The 11,269-nt window shown below is 41.9% G+C and overlaps 1 protein-coding gene across 2 annotated transcripts; it reads left to right on the top strand.

The window, feature by feature from the left end:
- The first annotated feature begins 278 nt into the window (after positions 1-278).
- On the top strand, positions 279-3,170 carry acot20 (acyl-CoA thioesterase 20). 2 transcript variants are annotated; one of them, XM_027170202.2, is made up of 3 exons: positions 279-853; positions 2,009-2,211; positions 2,289-3,170. In XM_027170202.2, exons 1-3 carry the CDS (start codon positions 346-348, stop codon positions 2,862-2,864), a joined length of 1,287 nt encoding a protein of 428 aa, XP_027026003.2. In that variant the 5' UTR covers positions 279-345; the 3' UTR covers positions 2,865-3,170. The 2 variants fall into 2 exon arrangements, with proteins under 2 accessions (XP_027026003.2, XP_027026004.2); XM_027170203.2 differs by lacking the exon at positions 279-853 and adding an exon at positions 880-1,039.
- Positions 3,171-11,269: the final 8,099 nt, after the last annotated feature.

The raw sequence follows: 11,269 nt of genomic DNA, 5'->3' as shown, positions 1-11,269 counted from the left end.
GGGTGGAGGCAACGGACGCGCGACGTTGATCAGCTGATCTGCGTTTCCGGGTTACCAGATAATAATGTTTAACCTTATCCTGGCAAAACCAAAATAATTTATTTATTTATTTTTATTCGTATTTAAAAAGAATACGGCTTTTATTTTCTATACTAAATTAAGTGCCTCAAGCCTCTAAACCCCCTAATTCATGGGAACGACTATAAGGATTTCAATAAAGATGTAAATTAGACCCCGGCGTCACCATGGAGTCATTTTGGGAATCTGTTCCAAAGGTGACTTAGGCTGTGGTAGGAGGATTTATATAAAGGGATCTGGCAACCCGTGTATAACTACCGTGTAGAAATGGCCCTGTACGCGAGACTCGGTAAAGTTTTCGTGGGAAATGTGCGGAACATGTGCAGCGCACCTCCCGGGTCACGGCTCCGCATATTGCCGAGCAGCAGCTGCTTCTTTGATGAAGCAGTGCAGATTAAAGTGAGCGGTTTGCCTCCTGGGAAACAGGTAGATCTTCAAGCCACACACCAGGACGACAAAGGGGTTAAGTTCAAGGCCACTGCGACCTACACTGCAGATGAACGTGGGGAAGTGGATCTGAACCATCACGCGTCCTCCGGAGGCTCCTACACCGGTGTGGAGCCCATGGGCTTGTTCTGGTCCCTGCTTCCAGAAGCTCCACACAAGAAGCTGCTGAAGAGGGACGCGTCCAGTCCTGTGCTTATACACATCAAGGCTCTCAGTGATGGCAAGGTTCTCACGGAGGAGACCAACACACGGAGCTTCATGCTGGATGGGACGCAGAGAGTCCCAGTGAAACACGGCAGATTGCGTGGAACTCTCTTCGTACCACCTGGTCAGTCACGTCCACCGTTATCTCCAACACATGAGGTTCAATGTGTTCCCCGATGTTCCTGATGACTCAGAATTAATCATCATCATCATCATCATCATCATCAATTTAGAAACTGAGTGTGTGATGCAAACAAATCTGGGCTGATGGTGAAGTTCGAAGATCTTACCGTAGTCCTATACCTTCTCAGTACTATGAATTTCTTAATCATTTGGACTGTTAGTTAATAAATAGTTAATTAATAAATACATGAGTTACATTTTCTCTAACTACTGTTATGTATCTAGTGTCTAGACTAGTGTTAGTCTGGATTTGACCATTTGTCCTGGTTATAATACCTCGTCGATAGACGTCCGCGGTGAGGTTGGTGTATTACGGTAATGGCACAAATAAGAATTTAAGGTGAAATCCTTAATGTGTACTTTGACGTGAAGCACTAGACTTAAATTAGTCTTTTGATAATCATTAAAAAAAAAGTCAATCCAGTAATGAAAAACAAGTCAAAGTCTGTTTTATTTGGACAGGATCGTTAAACTCGGATAGACAGAAAGATAAACATAGTACATCTACGTAGCAGTCATAAAACGGTTATAGATACGTCGATAGAACGTTGTCTTTAAGGCGTCTGACCCGAAATGTGAAATAACTTGGAAACGCATGAAGGGTTACAGAGCCTGTAATGTTGATAAATAAGCTTTCAATCATGTCCAGCTCCAAAGTGGAGCAGATATTTTTAACAAGGGGACACGGTGGCTTAGTGGTTAGCACGTTCGCCTCACACCTCCAGGGTTGGGGGTTCGATTCCCACCTCCTCCTTGTGTGTGTGGAGTTTGCATGTTCTCCCCGTGCCTCGGGGGTTTCCTCCGGGTACTCCGGTTTCCTCCCCCGGTCCAAAGACATGCATGGTAGGTTGATTGGCATCTCTGGAAAATTGTCCGTAGTGTGTGTGTGTGTGAGTGAATGAGAGTGTGTGTGTGTGTGCCCTGTGATGGGTTGGCACTCCATCCAGGGTGTATCCTGCCTCGATGCCCGATGACGCCTGAGATAGGCACAGGCTCCCCGTGACCCGAGAAGTTCGGATAAGCGGTAGGAAATGAACGAATAAACAGAACATAACATAAACAGTAACATAAACAGACGTGTTAATGTGTTCTACAGGTGAAGGTCCTTTCCCAGGGATTATAGACCTGTATACGTTAGGAGGCACCGTGTGTGAGCCGAGAGCAGCTCTCCTGGCAAACAAAGGATTCGTGGTGTTTGCTCTGGCTTTCTACGGCTACCAGGACATGCCCAAATCCGTGGATAAACTCGATCTGGAGTACTTTGAGGAAGGTGTAAGGTTTCTGCAGACGCAGCCTAAGGTGAGTATTCAATATCATAGACGGAAACGTGAGCTGATGTACGGGTTGGTTGTGAGGGTTGGATTTATTTTCCGCAGGTGAAAAAATCTGGAATAGGAATCGTGTCGATCTCAAAGAGTGGAGATCTGGCTTTGTCCATGGCCTCGTACCTTCCCGACATATCAGCCACCGTCTGCATCAACACCTGCAGCGCCAACGTCCTCTTCCCGCTCCATTATAAAGACATGATCATCCCGGGTTTCTCCGGCAACCCCAAGAGAGTAAAAATGACAAGCTCCGGCATCTTGGATATACGAGACATCCTGAATGACCCGATGGAGGAGGAAAAGACCCGCGCTACGGTCATTCCTATCGAGCGTGCCAGCTGCAACTTCCTGTTCATCGTGTCAGGAGACGACAGGAACTGGAACAGCGGCTTTTTCGCCGATCAGGTATGCAAAAGGCTCAAAGAGCACGGAAAAGCAAACTACGACCTGGTGACCTATCCGACAGCGGGACACTTTATGGAGGTGCCCTACATGCCGCATCACCCGTCCGGGCTCCATGCCGCCGTGAGCCAAGTGGTCGTGTTTGGAGGAGAACCGAAAGCTCACGCAGCCGCACAGGTCGATGCGTGGAAGAGAATTCAAAGCTTTCTCGAATCCTGCTTGTAAAAGTGCTTCCTGAAATCTTTTAAAGTTTAATACATCTCGGGAATAAACCCCTCCACGTCATGCTGTTACAGGAAAAGTAATCAGCGATGGTCTGATTACCGTCCTGGAGTCGATCCTCGTCCAATAACAGCATGTCCTGGAGAGTTTTAAATGAATTTAGAAGAAAAGACCTTTTCATCATAGTGCATTAACACCTAACGGACACGATGTCAAAGTCATTTTTGTGCGTGTTAATTGTGTCGAGTTTTGATATAGAAATGAAACAAATATTTTTAAATAATAAAGATAATTGGTATGAAGTGTGTACTGTAAGTGTCTGGCATTTAAAATCTGCAGCATCCAGATGAGATTCAACACAGTGAAGAAAATTTATTTACTTACTTTTTTAACTATTTATAGTATTTTAATAAAAAGTTAGCGTGTTTGTCTCCTTCGAGGTTGAGGGTACGTCTTTGGTCTGTGTGGGCGGAGTCTGCATGTTCTCCCTGTGCTTCTGGGGTTTCTCCTGGATCTCCGGTTCCTTCCCCATCCAAAGACACGTGTCCAACCAGGGTGTCCTCTACCAAGTCCCTAGGATAGTCTCCAGGTTCCGTGGCCCTGTGTGATTAGATTAGATTAGATTAGATTAGATTAGATTAGATTAGATTAGATTAGATTCAACTTTATTGTCATTACACATGTACAAGTACAAGGTCTAACCAGAGTGCAATGGCAAATGCAAGTGAAGGATATACAGTGTTTACAAGATTTAAATAAAGTGGTAATATAGTAGTAATTTACAGATTTGTGTGTACTAATTATAACTGAACTTTACAGGAGGATGTAACAAAATATATGGCTATTTCTATAAACACAGATGTGTGTGTACTATGAACATAATACACAGATGAATATATATATATATATATATGTACTATGAATATAATACACAGATGAATATATATCAATTCATCAATTGATCAATTCAGCCTCTTTATTTATAACTAACCGCCATGTTAGTTTCTTAAACATGTTTTGTGCATTACAGCTGCATTGGATGTGTTTAGAAAGTGTTGTGTTTACATGTAGGATCCTTTAAAGCAGGGTTGTGTCAAACTCACAAATTCACAGTGGGCCAAAATATAAAACTGAGATAAAGTCACTTGCCAAACTGAATATTTATTGAATAATTAACTGCAACTGATATGTACTGTAATGTTCAACCTTTTTTCCATGTGGAAACAAACTTTAGTTTTGCTTAAACACAGGATTTGGAACAACCAGAGCTTGATATTACAAACACATAAGAAATAAATTTGAAATAAAAGACACATCAGGCCATTCTTAAAAATATTTTGGTTTGCAGTAACAGTAAAAAAAAATTACAAAAAAAAAAGGTCGGTAGGTACGTCTATATTTATTTTTTTAAAAGTTTCAATATAAAAAAAGTAACATTTTGGTGATGGTGATTACGTAGGTTTGAATTTAAACAAAGCATATCGTGACGTCACTGACTGGGTCTTCAACCCGTGCCTTCGGGCGCATCATCGCAAACCTTATTTTGGCCACGTTCACACTGCAGGTAAAAGTGGCCCAAATCCAAATTTTTTTGGGGTCAAGTGACCAGGTCAGACTTCTTCAGGAGTAGTGTGAACACTCAAATCCACTTCCATATGTGGTCCTGAATCAGACCTAAATCTGACTTTTTCCAGTGTGGCCTCAGTGTGAACACCCAATGCGGATTTGATGCGACTTTTACGTCAATCTACATCGACATTCGTCACAATTATGCGCCGGCGAAAAAATAATTTTATTTATTTATTTATTTATTTTGCGCCGGCGAAAACGTGACAGAAACGTGACTGGTAACGTGTGTGTGTGTTAAGAGTGTTATATAAAGTGGTTACGTGAACCAGCTCATAATGTTTGCATTGAATGCATCACATTATAGCATTACATGATATGTTTGCTTGCACCAGATGATACGATACTTCCTCCATAACCTCGCCAACTTTAGCGCAACGACGTGCTGCGTGTGACATCATCGTTATTGCTCGTTTGCTCATATCTGATATAGGCCACATTTTAAAAGGTCATGTGAACAGCCAAACAAAAAAATCAGATCTGAGCAAAATATCCGAATTGAGCATTAAGACTTGCAGTGTGAACGTGGCCTATGATGCTGGACAGTTTTTCCAGAACTTCAGAAAGTTAAAGCGGTGTCGAGCTGATTTAATGCATTTTTTAGATGTATTATGGTGCTCGAACCCGTTAATATTATTTTATTGCTTTTGTATTAGTTGTTTAGTCTTAACGCAAATTTACAACCGGCAAGTCGGTCGGACTTAAATTGAGTCGGTCCTATATTGACAAGGTCGGTCGGGTTACGGCAAACAAGAATATTTTTAAGGATGGCCTCGGTGGTGTTCGTTTCGCAAACTACGACCTAACACTTTTTGACAAACTCTCCCACATTAAAGGGTCGGGCAGATTTTGCGATCTCTGCTGCCACAATAAAGCTTTACAACAGCTTCACTTTTTGATTTAGCTTTCATGAACATAGTCTGTCGGGAAACCAGACTTTTTTTCATCTCCTCCGCCTTCTGGAGCTTCTGCTTTACGTCCAGGTCCTTATACTTCTCATAATGTTTCGTGTCATAGTGTCTTCTTATGTTATATACATATAGAGAGAGATTGAGGGGCGCTTGCTGGTCGTGACTACGCGTCAATACAGTGGCAAGGCATTCTGGGATTTGTATTATTAGCGGAGCATGTGGCTAGTCAGCTGTAATGCACATTTGATATGATCTCGTGGGCCAAATATAATTACACCGTGGGCCAAATTTGGCCCGCCGGCCAGAGTTTGACACCCCTGCTTTAAATTATAGACAGTATTATATGTACTTTACGCCCTCTTGTGGAAGAATCAGGAACATCTGTGTCCATCCTCAAGGTGAAAGGTGAAACCGGTTAAAAAGTAAAGGACAGGGAAAAAAGATCTGGATTATGAACAGAGAAACAAACAAAAGGGAATCTCATCTGGAGAATTAGACACGTCTCGTCTCATCTATAGTATAGTTCAGGGTCATAGCTTTGTAATAAAGTGATGTTTAAGGGAAGTAAGAAAGATAAACAGATAAAAGCATTTTTCTTTTAAAAATAATGTTTTCATGCACATTTTAATGGAATAATATTAAAAGGTGATAATGAATAATACGTTAGATTTGATACCTAAAGGATTTCCTAAGACGTTCTATTATTATTTTTGTCATTATTATTATGATTATTATGATTATGATTATTATTATTATTGTCATTATTATTATTATTATTATTATTATTATTATTATTATTATTATTATTATTTATTCATTTATTCATTCATTTATTATTATTATCATTATTGCATTATTATTATTATTATTATTATTATTATTATTATTATTATTATTATTTATTATTATTACTGTTATTATTTTTCATTTTTTATTTTTTTTTATTAAATGCACATCCTGAAAGAGAGAAGATGGAAAGTTCAGATGATATTTTACAGATTTTATAAATATCTCCAGTTCTTCTGCAGCTTACTTGATGTAGGTCTTGATGTAGATCGTCTAGAAGAGAAGTATGAATGAAGTCTCACAGTAAATAAAGTCCAGTTCCTATTCTTCAGGCTCGGTGCGTCGACCTTTTTAGTGAATTCTTTCACAAATAATTTTTGTATAAAAACCAGAAGGGATTTTTGTTTAACGCAGACCTTCTCTCATTATGCGCTATGTGAATAATTATAATTGAAAAGGAAAAAAACCCCATCAACACCTCACTTGCTATTACAAACGCATGTTATTTGCCACTTACTAACATTTATCTAAATATATCCCTCCTTTCTGCGGCTCATTAAATGATCTTTGTTTTGTTTTGCAGAAGCGTCCGTGCGCTTTGTCCTTAATGAGTCTATAAACCAACACAGATCAACAGGAGCAATAAATAAAACATTTCCTGTTTAAAAATGAATAGACTTGTACATAGTTAATAAGCCGTGATGTACAGCTCGACCCTCGGACCGGCAACGATGAAGGATTAAAAAATTATGAAGGACAAATGAAGATCAAAAGCCTCGAGAACAAGCAGGAGCTAAAAATAGCAGCGCTCCATCTCCAACACCATCACCGGCAAACATCGTGTGTGTGTGTGTGTGTGTGTGTGTGTGTGTGTGTGTGTGTGTGTGTGTGTGTGTGTGTGTGATGAAGAGTTTACAGCTCCTAATTACATCCTGAATATTTATTAAACATTAACTTATACTTGTGACTTGTAGTCGTTAAGAATACTTTTTTCTCTCTCTAATATCATTCATTCATTCATTTTCTACCGCTTTATCCGAACTTCTCAGGCATCATCGGGCATCGAGGCAGGATACACATTGGACGGAGTGCCAACCCATCACAGGGCACACACACACACTCTCATTCACTCACACACTCACACACTACGGACAATTTTCCAGAGATGCCAATCAAACTACCATGCATGTCTTTGGACCGGGGGAGGAAACCGGAGTACCCGGAGAAAACCCCCGAGGCACGGGGAGAACATGCAAACTCCACACACACAAGGCGGAGGCGGGAATCGAACCCCCGACCCTGGAGGTGTGAGGCGAACGGGCTAACCACTAAGCCACGTGTGTCCCGCCCCCCCAATATTATGTTAATTATCATTAATTGAATTTTCTGGAGTAAGATGGTTGTGGAAAAAATTGTCCTTCGTTTTAAGACCTTACATTTCTTCTTCCTGTGATCTTCAGGAAAGTAAGGTGATGGAACTTCCTGTTGAAGTTGAGGTGTAGCAGGCTGGATGGTGCACATGTATGGAACTCGACTGAAGTAAACTTTACAACGTTTTTAATATCAGTAAGACACACGAATGGGAGGGTTAAATAAATAAATAAACATGATTTGTGTGTGTGATCTGTGTGTGCTTGCTCTTCACCATCCTGAGTGTATGAGGATATCTTTCAAGAGGCCTCGACTTAATCTGCACTACTTATTGGAAATATCCGAAGAGCCACTAGAGATGAAAGCGTTTCTTCCTCTCGCTCGGTGTGTACGTCCGTTATCACGTGTTCACGTGGATCATTAGCATCAAGTAGAATGTTAGCGACAAAAGCATCCATTCCACCAAGCGGTGAAATGGAGTGTATACTCTACTCTATATACACTATGAGTGTATATGTAAAACATGTCAGCCATGTTTGAACGTTTAACTTCAATATACGATGTAATCTAATAACATGCTGCTGTTTCTATAGCAACAGCTCCACCTCAGAGACTGGGATTGTACGCTTTTCAAAATTTAATAGTAACGATAAACTGATTTTATGTTCATTAACAAATAAAAAATTTTAACTGTTGATGCAGTGACAGAGAGAGAGAGAGACAGAGAGAGAGAGAGAGACAGAGAGAGAGAGAGAGAGAGAGACAGAGAGAGAGAGAGAGAAAGAGATAGAGAGAAAGGCAGAGAGGGAGAGAAAGAGATAGAGAGGGAGAGAGAGAGAGAGAGAGAGAGAGAGGAAGGGAGAGAGGGAGAGACTGTATATTAATACTTAAGCTTAGAGACATGAGATCTCTGTACACACACACACACACACACACACACACACACACACACACACACACACACCACCTCTTTACTGCGTAGTTTAGTGGGTTACACCAAGTGGGGAAGTCGTGGCCTAATGGTTAGAGAGTTTGACTCCTAACCCTAATGTTGTAGGTTCGAGTCTCGGACCGGCAATACCACGACTGAGGTGCCCTTGAGCAAGGCACCGAACCCCCCCAACTGCTCCCCGGGCGCCACAGCATAAATGGCTGCCGCTGCTCCAGGTGTGTGTTCACGGTGTGTGTGTGTTCACAGTGTGTGTGTGTGTGTGTGTGTGTGTGTGTGTGTGTGTGTGTGTGTGCGCACTTTGGATGGGTTAAACACAGAGAACGAATTCTGAGTATGGGTCACTGTACTTAGCCATATGTCACGTCACTTTATTGGAAGATTGTGGGTTCAAATCCCAGGTCCACCAACCAGATGATTAAATGTGTATCGCCCTGGAAAAGGGCATTTCTTGAACATAGTTGTGATTACTATGAGTTACTAATATACATCTATCCTGGCAGCGCAAACCAATCCGTCCAGTCAGGTTTTTTCCACCAATCGCTATCAACTCCAACACTGTTTTGTGTGAAAATCACAGATCATCAGTTTCTAAAAAAACCCAAACCCACATGTAAGTCCCAGCGATCACACTGTTTCTTTATTCTGATGTTTGATGTGAAGATTATCTGAAGCTCTTGACCCGCATCCGTACGATTTTATACACGATCTGCCCATTATAAAAAGGCACGAATCTGTCTGTGTACCTAATAAAGTGGACGGTGAGGAGCTCTTTCTTATATAACACACACCTTTGAGTGGTTTATGGCTTTACTTTAGCCCTGCTACCTCTTTTCTTTTACACGACACATAATAAGCAGAACCGTATCATAATCTACACCAAACCCTTGATTCGGGAGGAAATAGATGTGACGGTGCATCGTGACCTTCTTCAAGCCCTCGTCCTTCTTATTTTAATGGACTTCATGCCTTTCATGTGAGTTGTGGCCCTTTTCTCACCTCCTAATAACCTCTTATTCACCTTCCTCTATCTTCTATACGTTTCATGCTTCTATTTCCGTCCCAGCAGTCGAACTGCAGGAAATCACATCTCAGCAAGTGAATATACTTAAATCTCTTCTGGGACGTTCTATAATATTATTTTTAAACATGTTTTTTCTCCTAAACCAAAGTTTGGAATAAGCTTTTATTATGTTATAAGCATTTAGTTTTAAAAGCGGGGGCACGGTGGCTTAGCGGTTAGCACGTTCGCCTCACACCTCCAGGGTCGGGGGTTCGATTCCCACCTCCGCCTTGTGTGTGTGGAGTTTGCATGTTCTTCCTGTGCCTCGGGGGTTTCCTCCGGGTACTCCGGTTTCCTCCCCCGGTCCAAAGACATGCATGGTAGGTTGATTGGCATCTCTGGAAAATTGTCCGTAGTGTGTGAGTGTGTGAGTGTGTGTGTGTGAGTGAATGAGAGTGTGTGTGTGTCCTGCGATGGGTTGGCACTCCGTCCATGGTGTATCCTGCCTCGATGCCCAAAGACGCCTGAGATAGACACAGGCTCCCCGTGACCCGAGAAGATCGGATAAGCGGTAGTGAATGAATGATATAGAAAGCTATTTTTGCTTCTATTCAGAATAATATCCCCTTTTAAAACATTTTTTGCAGGGAAGGTGGAAAGGCTTGTTTTTTATTTACACTAGCTGTTCATACATGACAGTATTACAGTGCCACCAGCTCAATATTGTGTGTGTGTGTGTGTGTGTGTGTGTGTGTGTGTGTGTGTGTGTGTGTGTGTGTGTGTGTGTGTGTGTGTGTGTGAGCTTAAATATCCCTAGTGGATATTATCACTGCAAACTCAAACAGCATTTCCAGGAATCCGTCCTCTGGAAAACATGAGGTTGCGAAAAGAAAACGTTCAGTTCTCACCAAACTGCTTCCTGTCGTGAACCCGAGGGTCGAGACGAGGCCGTGTGTCCACGTGCGAAATGTAGGAGACCTCTGAGGAATTTCTAAAGCCTGTGACATGATCAGCACGCAGGACTAAATCAGGACTAAATCAGTGTTCTTCATACCGCACCGCATCGCACCGCACCGCACATCCTGGAGTGAAAGTAAAGCTTTGGAGCAGAACTACGTAGTGATTTAGTCTGTATTTATTTGGCTCCCTCATGCCAGAGGAACCTGACTGAGGTTGTGGTGGAACCCAACATTTCTCTTAATACAGTGTTTTGTACTGTATATCGGTGCTAATTTTAAATAATCAATAGAAGATTAAATCAGGTTCTTCTCCTGAGTACCAAGAACAAGAATCTCATGAGCTCAGACTCACGCAAACACTAAGCTGACCAGGTGAGGGCAGTGGTGGCTCAGCTGGTTAAGGCTCCTGGTTGTTGATCGGAGGATCGGGGTTCCTGCCGGGCCCTTGAGCAGGGCCCTCAACCCTCTCTGCAACCTCCTCAGTTGGGGTATGTGAAGAAAAGAATTCCGCTGTGCTGTAATGTATATGTGGTGATAATAAAGGCTTCTGTGCCCTCTGTTCTGTTCTGTGAGCTCATGATAGCTTCAGATTTCCATTCTCCTTCTGACAGGAGATCGACCCGACGTAGTCGTCTGCTGCTGTACTTCGTCACTCCTCAAGGTTTGATGTGTTACGTGTGCTGAGATGCTTTTCTGTGCACCACATATATACATTGTTATGACCTTTAGTCATTTGTTTATTTCTGTGCTGCCCTCTGGTGTCCTCTCTTGTACTTGACATTTGTTTTCAGGAAGGCGTTCCC

The sequence above is a fragment of the Tachysurus fulvidraco genome, chromosome 16, assembly GCF_022655615.1.
Source record: "Tachysurus fulvidraco isolate hzauxx_2018 chromosome 16, HZAU_PFXX_2.0, whole genome shotgun sequence".
NCBI classification, from domain to species: Eukaryota; Metazoa; Chordata; class Actinopteri; order Siluriformes; family Bagridae; genus Tachysurus; species Tachysurus fulvidraco.
Note: the sequence above shows the minus strand (reverse complement) of the source record. Positions and strands in the feature narration are given on the sequence as shown.

Bases quoted from the DNA above. Each gene is read 5' to 3' on its own strand.
- acot20 (XM_027170202.2), top strand. From the start codon at position 346: ATGGCCCTGTACGCGAGACTCGGTAAAGTTTTCGTGGGAAATGTGCGG. The intron at 854-2,008 runs GTCAGTCACGTC...TGTGTTCTACAG, and splicing joins AACTCTCTTCGTACCACCTG to GTGAAGGTCCTTTCCCAGGG. The intron at 2,212-2,288 runs GTGAGTATTCAA...TATTTTCCGCAG, and splicing joins TTCTGCAGACGCAGCCTAAG to GTGAAAAAATCTGGAATAGG.